The sequence below is a fragment of the Octopus bimaculoides genome, chromosome 18 (assembly GCF_001194135.2).
Source record: "Octopus bimaculoides isolate UCB-OBI-ISO-001 chromosome 18, ASM119413v2, whole genome shotgun sequence".
Lineage (NCBI taxonomy): Eukaryota > Metazoa > Mollusca > Cephalopoda > Octopoda > Octopodidae > Octopus > Octopus bimaculoides.
Window position 1 is genome coordinate 30,767,156 of NC_068998.1, and position 14,780 is coordinate 30,781,935.

Here is a 14,780-nt window from a genome sequence, read left to right on the forward strand (position 1 = left end):
GTCCTGTTGAAACTTGGCGACGTCGGGGGAATGCTTGTAGTTGGTAGTAGTAATAGTTGTCGTCACGGTGGTAATCTTGGTTGAACGAAGCTGGTGGCGAAAAGGCTGTTTGGTGATGGTGTTTGAAGAGGTGCGCTTTTACAGACGGTTGACAGACAAATCTCTGTACGACCAAAAATTTTCTTAACCCAAGATGAAAAAAACGACCGTGCGAACTCAAAAAAGGAGAAATGGTGACGAATGGAAAAACAGAGGACTCCTTTTATTTAAACGTGTCACACGGTCGAACACAAGATAATATATCAAAGATGATATACAAATAATTATGTTATACTACGATAACATGAATAGCCAGTAACGAGACGATAAAAGATGACCGTATGAAATGAATAAGAGATATTTAATGTGGCATAAAAGATGTATGTGTATGTGAGAGTGTGAATGCGACATATACGAACATAATAAAAAACAGGCCATCTATATGAATGTGAGATATCACAGCAGATAGAAAGTCAGTACACGTGAGAGTTTTATACCAAGTTCTTGAGTGTACAATTGGAAAGTCGTGTTGACTATGGTTGGAGATGTTGGTGATCATCGTTGCTTGGTAGTTCGGTCTCCATGGCCGCATTTGTTCTTTAGTCGGGGTTCACCAGTTATAGGTTGGTAGTCCAGAATCCATGCTGAGTTTGTTTCTTCGTCGGGGTCACCACTTTATAGGAAAGTGGGTTATTGCAGCTCAGCGGGCTGCGTGTTCGAATCACGTCGGGGTCACCACTTTATAGGAAAGTTGGTTATACATCATTAGATGTATACCTGACTTTCCTATATAAAATTAGAAATTAAACGGAACGCTGAACTCCAGACTATCAACTTAAACAACATTTATTCAGGTGGTAAATATATAGATCTTTAGCTCTTGTTTGTTGTTACAGCTTCTGTGTGTGTGAGCATTGTTGTTGGGACGTTGGTATGTAGATGTAAGTGAGCTGTCGAGCGTAGTTCCGAAAGATGGTGAGAGACAGCTAAACACGTCCATGCTCATTCGCTGGCCAGCAAGAAAGAGACAGAATGAAGCGGGAAAGCTTGCTTGTTGAATTCCACGCATGCGTGAGACTACGCATGCGCACAGCGTTACTACAGATGTATAATGAGAGGCAAGGTTTACGATATCGACTGAATATCACCTTCTCCCATTCATTTTTGTTCTTTGTGTTGTTTCAGGCTCCAGCAGGCGAGGAAAGAAGCCTTAAGTAAAATGCAAATTCTCAACCAGTTCTATTTACAAGTTACACAGAAGGTGAAGTGTGTTGCTCTCAGTATGCCATCTCAAGCAGTGTGCGTTCATTGTATCTTCGTTAACGCGGGCCCATTGCCTCTGGAGACCCAGCCAGCGAAGTGTGTTCAGCAAGCACTTGCGGTGAAGAAGAGATAGAATCTGTTTGCTGGGCCCTTATATCCAGTTTGCCATCACGAGCCTCATTGTGATCTCGTGCATGACAAATGGATGCAGGTGAGGTCTCACTCCAGTCTCGGAGATGGCAATGGCTGCTGCAAGATCTCATCCAATATGGCGCTGACTGCTTGTCCCACTACAAGGGCTCCCCACCAAGTACAGCAGTGCAAAAACAGAATAATTGGAGCAAGCACAAGAAAGAGCAAAGATGGTAACTGATCGCAACCAACAAGATATGGTAGAAAAATATGAGAAGTCAAATAGAAAAATAATTGCAAGAAATATAAATTGGCATGCACAAAATTTGACAAAATGTTCAATGGCAGAGTATTGGAACTGTTCAGTACACAAGAAAGCATTTGTCTGTCACAGGAAACACAAAAGAGATTGTCAGATATAAATAGTTTTAGTGAGCTTTTTGGGCCAATGCACAGTGCAGCCTGTCCTGGTGACATAATGTGTGTTTGTGTTAGGTTGTGGCGATGAAGGTGGAGGTGTAGGTGATGAAATGGTCAAAAGGGGGTGGTTGTAAGGATCAAAAGTGGGCGTGGCCAGAGTGTCATCGAAGGGCATGGGAACTTCAAAATATGTCTTTTTCAGTCTGTCGACTGACATGGTTTCTGCCTGACCACCAATGTCGAGAGCAAATATTTTTGGTGTGCACAACAGCACATGAAATGGTCCTTTGAAAGGAGAAACAGAATCATCCCGAACAAAAATATGAGTTCATTTGTCAATATCCTGTGGGACGTGAGAGGGAATAGACTGGTCACGCGAATGCATGAGTGGAAGACTTAAGAAAAAGGAGCGAAGTCTGGTGACATACGACGTTGGATCAGGAGGCGATGAATTGTCTGGCACTAACATTGTACCAGGGAGTGCCAGGGTGGTACCGTAAAGGAGTTCAGGAGAGGAGAAACCTAAGTTTGCTTTAACAGCAGTGTGACAACCAAGAAGAACGATAGGTAGGAATTCTGTCCAAGACTGCAGATCAGGAGTGGCACGTAGAGCAGCCTTCAGTTGCCTGTGAAGACGTTCGACCATCTTGTTGGAGGCTGGGTGGCAGCTGGTTGTACGAATGTGATGAATGCCTAGGATTCATGATAATTCATGAAATAGGGAAGCCTCGAACTGGTGTCCGTGATCAGTGGTTATTTTAGCTGAGACACCAAAGCAAGCAATCCAGTTAGAAACGAAAGCTCGAGCAACTGACTCAGCAGAAATGTCCACTATTGGAATGGCCTCTGGCTAACGAGAAAATCAATCGACGCATTTCAATATGTAAGAGAAACTGTGACTGACAGGCCATGGTCTAACCAGATCAATGTGACATGGCGAAAGTGAGTCTCTGGAGGAGAAAATTGTCCAAGAGGAGCGCGAATATACCTGTGGATTTTAGAACGCTGGCATTTTACACAAGAGCATGCCCAATCGGTGATCATCCGGCACATATTGGGCCAGAAAAACCGAGCTGTAATAAGCTTCACCAAGGCAGAAATGGCAGGATGTGACAGTGAATGCAAGGCATCAAACACAGAGCGCTGTGGTTCTCAGGTACAAACAGTCTGGGAGAACCAGCAGACAGAAGTGGAAGATAGGCAAACTTGCAACAGGACAACTTGGTAGAAGCTAAATCCAAAGTGTCCAGAGCTGGCTGATCCTGTGCAATAGCAGTTAAATTGATTGCAGCATGAGATGAAAGGAAGCACACAGGAAGACGAGAGTAGATTGCCAAGAGCTCGCGATCAAACGTACTGTACTGACGTTCAGCTGGCTTTAATTGACGAGAAAAAAACGCTAAAGGTTTAGTCTGATTGTCTATGGTGTGCTGCAAAACAGCACCAATCACAGAATCCAATGCATCAATGGTTAAAGAGAGAGGAGCATTGGGAACCGGATGTGCAAGCAACAGAACAGAAGCTGTTTCTTTCTTGATTGACTCAAAAGCAGATAATGCCTCAGCATATAAAGTAATGGGAGAATTCTTTTTTGCATTTGCTTTCAATAGCTGAGTCAAGGGAAGTAACTTGTATGCACAATCACAAATGAATTGTCTGTAGAAGTTGACGATTCCCAAGAAGTGGTGGAGTTGGCATAATGAAGTGGGGGGTGCAATGCACTGAATTAGAGAGGTCTGATACCATTTGAGTCGATGTAATGCCCCAGAAATTCCAGAGAGGATTGCTCAAAAACACACTTATTGGGGTTGATTCACACATTGTAGGCGCGAAGACACTGAAAGAGTTGATTTAAGTGTTGGAGGTGATTCTCACGCGTGTCGCTTACAATGAGTATGTCATCAACATATGCGAACACAAAATAAAGTCCAAGGACAACTTTGATAAATCTTTGGAACGTGCTCGTGGCATTCCGCAAACCGAAGCTCATAAAAAGGAACTCGAAGATGCCAAAAGGAGTAGTGATAGCAGTTTTTGGTACATCCTCAGGATTGACTGGTATTTGGTGATAGGCACGAACAAGGTTGACCTTAGAAAAAATGGTACAACCATGCAAATTAGAGGAGAAATCCTGAAGATGTCTTATAGGATAGCGATCGGGAACAGTGACCGCATTCAAATGCCTATAATCCACCACCGGGCGAAAATCAGAATCCCCTTTTCATGCCAAATGAAGGGGAGATGCCCAGGGGCTGGTGGAGGGATGAATAAGACCAAGCTGGAGCATGTGCTCAAACTTGGACTTAGCCTTCTTAAGACAGTCAGGAGCAAGTCGCCGTGGGCATGAAAAGACAGGTGGCCCAGTGGTGGTAATATAGTGTAGGGTCGAGTGAGTAGGTTTTGCCATTTGGAATCGCTGATCCACCAGCTCTGGGAAAGAAGCTAAGTGTTAATGAAATGCATCACCAGCAGTGGCAACAAAAAATGAAGGACTGAGAACAGCATTGGTAGTGGCCTTTGCAGGTGTAGAAAAAGACACAGAACCATCGACAAGTCTCTGTCGCCTGACCAATAGGTTAAAATTGTTCAAAAAGTCCGCACCCAGAATAGGATGTGGGAGATCAGATATGACAAAAATCCACCAAAAATCCCGATGAAGATTAATGTCAATATGTAAGGAAACTTGACCTTAAGTCACAAAGGGAAACCAATTGACCGCGTGCAAGGTGATCTCTGGACGCTTTGGCTTGTCTGTAGCAAAACGCAAAGGCCAAATAGAGCAACTAGAACCTGTGTCAACCATAAACGCCTTGAGGATAATTGGCCGGAAGTGCTTGACATGCTCAAGCCCTCTGCAGGTCGTTTTCCGACAGGTGGAAAGAATAAGGCTGAATGTATTTACGGGCTTTATGCTGATACCTGGCGTGGTACCAACAAAGACTGGAACTAGACGAAAAGGAATCAGTCAAGCATGAACAGGACTGGTTTTGACTGCGACGGCACAAAGAGTTGGAGCACCCTCCCCAAAGCGCATCCATCCAGCATGTTAAAGAAGCAAGTTTCTCCAAAATATTATCATGTGATGAGGAAGGTGCAGCGGAGGAAACCCCTGAGCAAGAGCAAACATGGTGAGATGCTGGCTGGATAGCGAACTCTAAAATTTTATCAGCCATGGTAGCCAGTTGATCCACGGTGTTCGTATCAACTCCTGTGGCTAAAATGGTTTGCACATTGGGAGGTAGCTGGGAGAAGAAAAGCTTCTGTAAGAACAAGTTGTCCTCAGTCGTGTCGCTGAGCTCGAGTAGATGCCGTAAAAATTGAGACAGCGTCCTGTCTCCTAGCTCCTCATCTTACATTAGTTGCTTAAACATAGACTCCACGGATTTAGTGTTCTGTCGGAGAACCTCGGATTTGACCACCTTGTAAGTTGCATCCGGATGAGGATCAGTGATGAGATAGCTGACTGAAGTAGGAAGTGGTGCAGGAATGCTGCAAAAGAGAAGATTTAATTGTCGCTGTGAAGATACCGCATGTGCTGCAAAATATGCCCCCAACTGTGCGAACCAAAACGTATGTCACCAGTGAAAGAAGGAAGATTAGGTAAACTCATTTTTTTTTTCCTGTCAGAGGAGAAAAAGAAAAGGACCAAAAAACAGACAAAAAGTGTTGTTGGAAATAGTAGCATGTGTGTGAGAAAAAAAATTTTCTGAGCAAAATTTATGGAATTGTGTACTGTAATGCACAGACAAGAAAAAAAGTTTTCGTCGCCAAACCTGTTTTTTGGGGCTGAAAGAAAACAAAAAAAAAATGCCAAAAACACTGTGAATGTATGTGTGCTTGTACCAATAAATTTTTTTTTATTTTTGTTTGATCTTTTTGTCAGTTGAAAAAAATCGCCAGAAAATGGCACGTGACTGGTAAAATCCTGTTCCCTCATGGGGCAATTCAAATGTGGCGGCAGACGGAACAATGGCTGGAAGTTAAGTGGAGTCTTCTGGCATTCTGTAGCTCCTTTCAGCTGCCGGAGATCCTTTACACATGCGGGGTCACCATTTATAATGGGAGGCAAGGTTTATGATATCAACTGAATATCGCCTTCTCCCATTCATTTTTGTTCTTTGTGTTGTTTCAGGCTCCAGCAGGCGAGGAAAGAATTCTTAAGTAAAATGCAAATTCTCAACCAGTTTTATTTACAAGTTACACAGAAGGTGAAGTGTGTTGCTCTCAGTATGCCATCTAAAGTTGTGTGCGTTCGTTGTATCTTCGTTAACGCGGAGATACGACATGCAGACAGGACTAGCCTGGAGACCCAGCCAGCGAAGTGAGTTCAGCAAGCACTTGCAGTGAAGATGAGATAGAATCTGTTTGCTGGGCCCTTATATCCAGTTTGCCATCACAAGCCTCATTGTGATCTCGCGCATGGCAAATGAATGCCGGTGAGGTCTCGCTCCAGTCTCGGAGATAGCAATGGCTGCCATGAGATCTCAACCAATATGGCGCTGACTGCTTGTGCTGCTACAGATGTTTAGCTATGTTCTTACTGCCATGAGGTGCCAGAGTCTAACTTTTAGGTATGTTATAAATTTGATTCTTATCAGATACAATGTAACCACATTCTCTTCTCTTATTCAAGTGTATAAACTTTGTAATTGTTCAAATTTAGACATTTCATTATTACATTTTATTCTGCATAAGCTCAGTTTACTTATCTGAAAGAGAATAAATAGCAGGTCATCGTCTTTTATCACCCATGCTAGCATGGATTTCCCAAGAACATTTGAGCCAAAGGGCTCCATCAGGTTCTATGTCTGCTTTGGCATGGTTTCTACAGCAGGAGCACCAACCACTTAACATAGATTCTGGATACTTTTTACATGGCACTAGCACTGGTGAGGTCTCCAAGTACAGGCATACCTCAGATTAAGTCATTTTGATTTACGTCATTCTTGATTATACATCGGTTTTCAAAAATAGCATGGAAAAATAAAAATCAAGTCATTTCACTCAACTGTGCCTGTCCGCCACAACTATTGGAATTGTAAAATCACTAGAAAACCGTTAAAAGCACATAAAATCATATTACTGTACAATAAATAAAAATAAAAGCATATAAGATCATATTAAAATATGTACATTAAATGTTGTTACACACACCATAGCTTAGTAAACGAAATCATGAAATCAGCTGTGTTGTCTTATTTATCGTTCTTTAAGAGCTCATATTGCTCTGTAGTTCCAATATCTACCATTAGGCATTGTTGTCATACATGATTCCCATGTTTGTTTTGAATTCAGATTTGTTTCCGTCTGTTTATCGTCTACTTTCTCATTCATTTGTGACTTTATTTTTTACCCCCATGACTCCTAAGAAAATTCATAGTGAAAGTGCTAAGCATCATGCTATAATGCTGGAAGATAAACTGGCCATGATAAAATGCCATGAAAAAGGTGAAAAAGTGGTAGCAATTGCACAATCTTTTGGGATGAATCAAACAATTGTATCGACAATTGTACAGAATAAGGACAAGATTTTAGCACATATCAAATCTGAAGCCCCTGGGCAAAATCTTTGAAGAAATGGAAAGTCTTCTTTCTCTTTGGATTGTTAGGTTGAATCATCAGCGTACTACTATTAGTCAAGAAATCATTTAAGAGAAAGCATTGTCTTTGTTTGAGGACTTGAAGAAAAAATATCCAGATGAGAAAGATGTAGAGTTCAAGGTGAGTCAAGGCTGGTTCATGAAATTTAAGGAGTGAAGAAGTTATCAACTCCATTAAGAAGCAAGGTGAAAGTGCATCAGCTGATAAACAAGCAGCGGCAGAATTTCCTAATACATTATAGAAAATCATCAAAGAAAACAGGTTTCTTCCCAAATGGATTTTTAACGTAGACGAAACTGGATTGTATTGGAAAAAATTGCCAGACCGTTCATTCATTTCCAAGGAGGAGAAAACTATTCCAGGCAACAAGGTCTCAAAAGAACGTGACCATTATGTTGGGAGATCATTGTGCAGGAGATTTTAAGTTAAAGCCATTGCTTGTGTATCATGCACACAACCCCCGTGCCCTGAAGAACATACCCAAGGCATCTCACCCTGTTATTTGGATGGCAAATTCAAAAGCATGGGTTACTGTTGTTTTTGAAAATTGGTTCTTCAATCATTTTATCCCAGCAGCGGAGAAGTACTGTAAGGAGAAGGGGATTCCTTTTAAGGTTTTATTTATCTTAGACAATGCTCCTGGCCACCCGCAAAACATCGTAGATTTTGACCCCCAATGTTACCATCATACACCTCCCTCCGAACACTACGTCTCTTCTGCAGCCAATGGATCAGGGAATAATTGTTATCTTTAAGCGTTACTATATGAAGTATATGCTGTGGCAAGCAGTAGCTGCAACTGATTTTGATGAGTCCATCACAATTCATGACTTTTGGAAGAGATACAATATCTACAAGGCTGTGCAGAACATATCAGTGGCATGGAATGATGTACAGAGCACGGCTATGAATGGTGTATGGAAGAAGCTATGCCTACAATTTGTGAATGATTTTAAGTGGTTTGATAATGTTGCCATCCACAAAACGTTGGTGACTATGACCAAAGAACTGAAAATGAATTTGGAGGAGGATTTCACCGATTTATTTGAAAAAGACAAGTAGCCCCTGACGAACAAGGATTTGATGGAGCATCATGAGCAGTAAAATAAAGAAGAGGAAATCGAACCTGAGCCACATTGTTTTACAAGAAAATGCAGCAAGCATTTGCATATATCGAAAAAGGTCTTTCTATGTTCGAGGATATGGATCTAAATGTTCAACGCTTTTCCAAGATTATGGGGGCTTGTTATGAAGCTTTTGCTCCTTATAATCTTATCCTTGAGGAAGAAAAAAAGATTATGGATATTTCTGCCCTCATTCTTGGTCACTCTCTCTCTCCTTCTCTTGTAACCAAGTATCTCCTTTACATCAGCACACCTGTTTCTGTCCTTTTTCTTGTTCCTCTCTCTCCCCCTCTCTCTCTCTCACTGGGTAACCATGTACCTCCTCTATAGCAAGACACTTATATCTGCCTCTCTATTTCTCTGTCACACTCTAATCTTCCATCATTTGATACTGGATCACCTCCTCCAATGTCCACTCTGTTATATAATAGCAAGACACCTGTTTCTGCCTCTCTGTCACTTTGTTACATTGTAACCCAATGGTTCTGAACCTGGGGAGGGGGCATCAGTAATTTCCAGGAAGTGGAGGGGGCTTGAGAAAAAGCAGTAATTTCTCTAATTATATTTGTTATTCTCTCAACAAGAGCATGGTCAAATAATGAGAAGTTTATGAAAAAATGCAAAAGTATTGCCTTATACCTTTAGTTTTCTTATTCTACTATCTTAGCGCCGTTTACCACTTTCTTTACTTATTGACCCCCACCCCTCCTTATATCCCACAAAACCCTCACTAATTCTGAATTGTAGCTTTAACATTTGCCTTTATTTTGTAATTGTTTTTGTGACAAGACTCAGGTTAAGAACCACTGGTATAAAGCTTGGATATTATTATGTGACAAGACTCAGGTTAAGAACCACTGGTATAAAGCTTGGATATTATTATCATGTAAAGACAAACATCTTTCTCACTTAATAGATTATAAACAAGTTTGATCTACAGTTTTCATATATATGAAATAATGTGATATATTTAAAATTAAGAAATAAATCAAAAAGTATGTAATAGGTTCTACTATTGCTCAATTTAATAAAATCTCAAAAAAATTAAAACACAGATTGGAAAAATAAAAGATTTTAACAATAAAACTAAAGTTTTTAATATTAAATGCTTATGTTAAAAATATAGTACATTTTTTGTGAGAAAAAATATTATAACATAATGCTAAACGTTAAACTAAAATTCAGATTTAAATATTACAGAAAGTACTAGGTAAAACTAAAAGCTATGCAAAATCTTTTCCTTTTTAAAGAAACTTTTTATGATATTTTTGTACAAATAAATACAATATTTTACATATAACTTTTCTTTTAATTCAACTTTTATTCCAAATTTTTTTGTTTTAATTTTTTTACAGAACTTTTTACTCCAAGCATTCTAACTTGGGTCTTGACATTATCTTACATGTGCCTTATCTTTTGTTCACTGCACATCAAATAATTCGCAATGAGTACAAAGAAATGGAAGTATCTGGACGAATGTATTTGATTTGGATTCATGTCTCTTCAAAAGGGTGATACAGAAGTCCCCCAGTGTGTGATATGTTACAAAACTTTGAGCAATGATGAAATGCAACCCTCATGCTTGGAACTCCACTTGAGGACAACACATCCTGCTCTTGCAGACAAGCCCAAGGCATTCTTTGAAACAGAAAGACATTCCTTGAAGAAAGCTAAGTTGGACAATAATGGGGCATTTCGGCAACAAACTTCAATGGTTGTTGAGACTTTCTATGAGATCGCCATGTTGATCGCAAAGAGCAAGAAGAGCCATAACATCAGAGAGTCTCTCATAAAATCAAGTCTACTCTGTGCAGCAGAACTCGTTCTGGGGAAACATAGTGCAAACAAGCTTTACCAGACTACACTATCAAACGATACAGTCAAGGGAAGGATCAACGACTTGTCTCAAGATATCAAAGATCAAATTCTCAACCAAGTAGGAGATTCTCCTGGTCTTGCCATCCAGTGTGACAAAAAAGCTGACATTGCTCAGTGTTCTCTCAGCTACTGATATATGCTCATTTTGTGTCAGGCAACTGTGTCAAAGAGGAAATGTTCTGTCACATTATGGATAGTTGTACAACAGCAGCAGTTATTTTTCGTGATGTATCAAACTTCTTTCAGAAAAACCAACTTTTGTGGGACTCGCTGGTAGGGGTGTGCACTAATGGAGCTCCAGCCATCTGCAGTCTGGATTCATTACTGGGGTGAAAGAAAAAAATTCATCTGTTGTAGGTACACACTGCATACTTTATCGTGAAGTCTTAGCATCCAGAACCTTACCTACTGAAATGAAAAATGTCCTGAACGTGGCTATCAAGGTTGTCGACTTTATTAAATGCTTGGAATCTGAACATGAAGCATTGCTTTTTCGTATGAACATACGATGGCTATCAAAGAGGAACATGCTTGGATGAATTTATGAACTACAAGAAGTCGCAATATTTCTAGATTTGCAATAGAAGGCAGATCTCCATGACAAGTTCCAGTCCAGAGGCATTCAGCTATACCTAGCTTACATAGTGGACATCTTCAAAGTGTTGAATGCTCTCGACTTTAAACTACAAAGGAAAAACATCAACATTCTCATGCACCATGACACCATTCGAACCTTCGTGGCCAAACTCGACCTCTGGAAATTTCGAATTCAGCAGGGAAATACAGCCAGTTTTAGTTGGATTCTGCTCTCATTCATGGTAACGTTGATTCTGAGTTAAAGAAACAAATAATCATGCACCTAACTGACTTAAAAACAGAATTCAGCAGATACTTCCCAGATATAGATGAAAAATGTGAAGCTTGGAAATTCATCAGGAACCCATTTCAATGTGAAGTGACTGATGTTTTGGATGAAGTGCAAGAGGAGTTTCTTGAGCTGAAGTTCAACTCCCCAGCTAAGGAAGACTTCAAAGAACTGGATCTTGAAATATTCTGGATCAAGTACTTTCATGTTTACCCTCTGATCTCACATCAAGCTCTTTGGATTTTAGCTATGTGTTTGGATCCACATCTTTATGAAGCTGCATTTTCCATGCTCGTTGCTGTCAAGAACAAGTGCAGAAACAGGCCAAACGTTGAAAGGGACTTACGTTGTGCACTCTCTGGAATTCAACCATGCATTCAAGATTTTATAGCTAAGAAGTAGTGTCAAGTATCTCACTAATAATGTGACTAATTCATATTCAATAAAAAAAACTTTTTGGGGGCTAAGAAGCAGTGTCAAGTATCTCACTTTTTGTATAATGTGACAAATTCATATTGAATAGAAAGACTAAGAACATATTTTAGATTTTATTTAAAATCTGGGAGGGAATTTTATTCATAGATGCAAGGGACCTGTGGAGAGAAGGACAAATTCCTAGGGGAGCCATGGTAGTAAAAAGGTTAAGAACCATTGCTCTAACCTTTCATCCTCTGACACAAGTACCCCTCCTCAAATGCCCCTGCCTCTCTTATAATTCTTTGTCTTGAAAGTTACTCGGTGACCCTGCCAAGTGCTGGTGCCACATAAAACCCATCCAGTCTACACTGTAAAGTGGTTGGCATTTGGAAGGGCACCCAGCAGTAAAAATCATGCCAAAACTAACCTTGCCTGTGCTAGTGCCATGTAAAAAGCACTGAGTCCACTCAGTCCAGCCGTAAAAATCTTGCTGAAACAGACACAGTAGTCTACTTGGCTGGCTCCTGTCAACCATCCTATCCATGCATGCATGGAAGATGGACGTATGAAATTAATATGAAATTAATATGAAATTAATATAACCATCTATGTATCATACATGATATATATACATTGTTGATAAACCAGTTACTGCAGTATTCATTGAGTTAGCACATGCTGAGATAGGTGTGCTGCATTAAATATGATGTGTACTTGCAGCCAGATACATACTTAGATGAGAATTCATTGCCTCTGATATAGCAAAGAGTGAATAATTTATTGGTGCTATGAATAAGCAAACAGAGGTAAAAAAAAAGTACAAAACGGAACAAGAAAACAAAGAGGAAAGTGCAAGTGAGGCTGGATTAAATTAGAATACCCATGTATGTATCGCAACATATACACAACGCTGATAAACCAGTTACTGTGGTATTAGTCCTGAAATAACATTAGGTATCACTATAAATTTTTGAGAATATTTAAATGTAATTTCCTTTGTACTTTTTCTTGGAGAGCATCCCAAAAGAAGCATTTTGAACCACATATGTGAAATTTGGATGGTCACTGAATTGGTCAAATTTTGCTTAATTTGCCTAAATGAATAAGTAGCTATATCTTTGAAACTGAGATGATAATCATCTTCAAATTACACAAATTAATAGTGACCATGGTATAATAGTTGCCTTTTCTGTTTCAGGTTCTTCGAAAGAAAACCTTTCTTCGGCAATATTTTAAATATTTATGTAAAGCCTATTTTATTACATGTAACAAATGGTCGATTTTGCAGTGTTTTCAGAACTAGCTAAATCCACAACTACAAGCCACAGAGACTTGAGTTTTGACATATTCGTAGTAGGTATGGAGGTAAATAAATCTTGAGATTTTGGGACATGACATCATTTCAATAAAATGTTAATGGGCTATTAACAATGGTTACAAATGGTGAAGTTTGGGATCAAGATGCCTAAATAAGTTGGATTTTCATCATTTTTATGGGGATTTTTCCAAGATTTTTTTTTTTGTCACAGTCTTCAAAATGATGGGAGGGGGTAAGCTTTTTATGAAAATACATTTTTTGAAAATTCATGATTTTTTTTTCCACCACTACTCACTTTCTTCTTTCCACATCCAGACCAATTTTGGTCAATTTTGTTTGTACTACACACTTACAAAATGATGGGAGGTGACTTGACAGTAAACCAAAAAGAAAGTAAAAATATTTTCAAACAAAAAGATATGTGATTTAAGGGAGATTTAGCTGTTATTCTAGCACATCCCACACCACCTGATATCTTTCTCAGAATTTCATGTAGACTAGATTAAATAAAGAAACAAAATGCAAAGATGAATTCCTTGTTTTAAACATTAAAAACATTAAGGCATTAACAACATCTATAACTTTCAGCAAACTTGTTAGTAGAAGTGAGAGAAATAAAATGAACACAGAACATGAAAATACAGACACAAATTATCTCGACTGTATTCAAAATTGGAAAAATAAAATCACATCTGACTTTAATAGTCTACAAAATTATATTCATTGTACAATATAATTTGACCAATAGTTCTCAAAGAAAAACAAAATTTACATGAACAAGAATATCCACTAGGTCTGCCTAGTGGCTCCCCACATGTTAAAACAGCAAGAGGGAATAAATGACATTCTCAATTCAATGATTTCATGCTAAATCTCGAGTTTAGAAGAATTACTAAAGCTCAATTTAGTACATTTTTTGTAGAAATACATGTTTACTTAGTTTGACCATTTCTTGAAATTCTGGCTCAAATTCAAGATTTGAAACCTTGTATTCAAGTTCTGCTTGACCTCTTGCTGCACATGAATATGTCAGTTTGGCAAGTAAGGTCAGTATACAACCCTCTTTAATAACTTGGTGCTTTTTCACCATATCGTGGCCAGAATTATCAATGACCACATTGAATTCATGAGAAATTTTTTTTTTCCTTACGATATAAAATATTTCTTGTATATAGACATACTCATTTTTTAGGTTATTTTTGTAGATTCTCTTTCATTGGATTTTTTTTTTTTCCTTTTTAGATTATTTTTCTATGTACATTTGAAATTGTCAAAAAATATAGAATAGTATGGTATTTTTTATTTTTATAACAAGAATTAGTATACCAATGATATCGCTGTTGGTTGAATGAATGAATGTCTACAGTTATATCTAATTTGGTATTACTTTGCGTTAGCATTCTTTCACAGCTAAAATTCTTTCAGATGTTTGGTTGCAATTTCACCAATTTCGATTACTTTGATAATGTTGCGTTGAAATAAATGTATGCTTTTCCTGTAGCGCTATACGGCAGCTAACTGTAAGTAAAATATAGAGGGGGAGCGCTGACATCTCACAGTCTGGGTAGATGGCGCTGCGAGTTGATCTAGGTGTACACACACCATCTGTCAACAAAGGTGACATATTTTCTGTGACCACATGTAGTGATTAGTTAATTCGCCAGTTCAAACATGACCCAAGCAAATTCAGACAAATAACAATATATATATATATATATATATA

General features: G+C 38.9%; 3 protein-coding genes across 3 annotated transcripts in view; 2 read left to right on the plus strand and 1 right to left on the minus strand.

The window, feature by feature from the left end:
* LOC106875756 (uncharacterized) overlaps positions 1–14,780 on the minus strand; it is a 263,867-nt gene that overhangs the window by 233,511 nt on the left and 15,576 nt on the right. The gene's annotated exons all lie outside the window — the stretch shown is intronic.
* On the plus strand, positions 10,147–10,590 carry LOC106883472 (zinc finger MYM-type protein 6-like). Its single transcript, XM_014934497.1, has one exon. It carries the CDS (start codon positions 10,147–10,149, stop codon positions 10,588–10,590), a length of 444 nt encoding a protein of 147 aa, XP_014789983.1.
* On the plus strand, positions 11,311–11,724 carry LOC106883471 (protein FAM200A). The gene has a single exon (XM_014934496.1). The coding sequence runs from the start codon at positions 11,311–11,313 to the stop codon at positions 11,722–11,724; it is 414 nt and encodes a 137-aa protein (XP_014789982.1).

Bases quoted from the DNA above. Each gene is read 5' to 3' on its own strand.
- LOC106883472 (XM_014934497.1), top strand. From the start codon at position 10,147: ATGCAACCCTCATGCTTGGAACTCCACTTGAGGACAACACATCCTGCT.
- LOC106883471 (XM_014934496.1), top strand. From the start codon at position 11,311: ATGCACCTAACTGACTTAAAAACAGAATTCAGCAGATACTTCCCAGAT.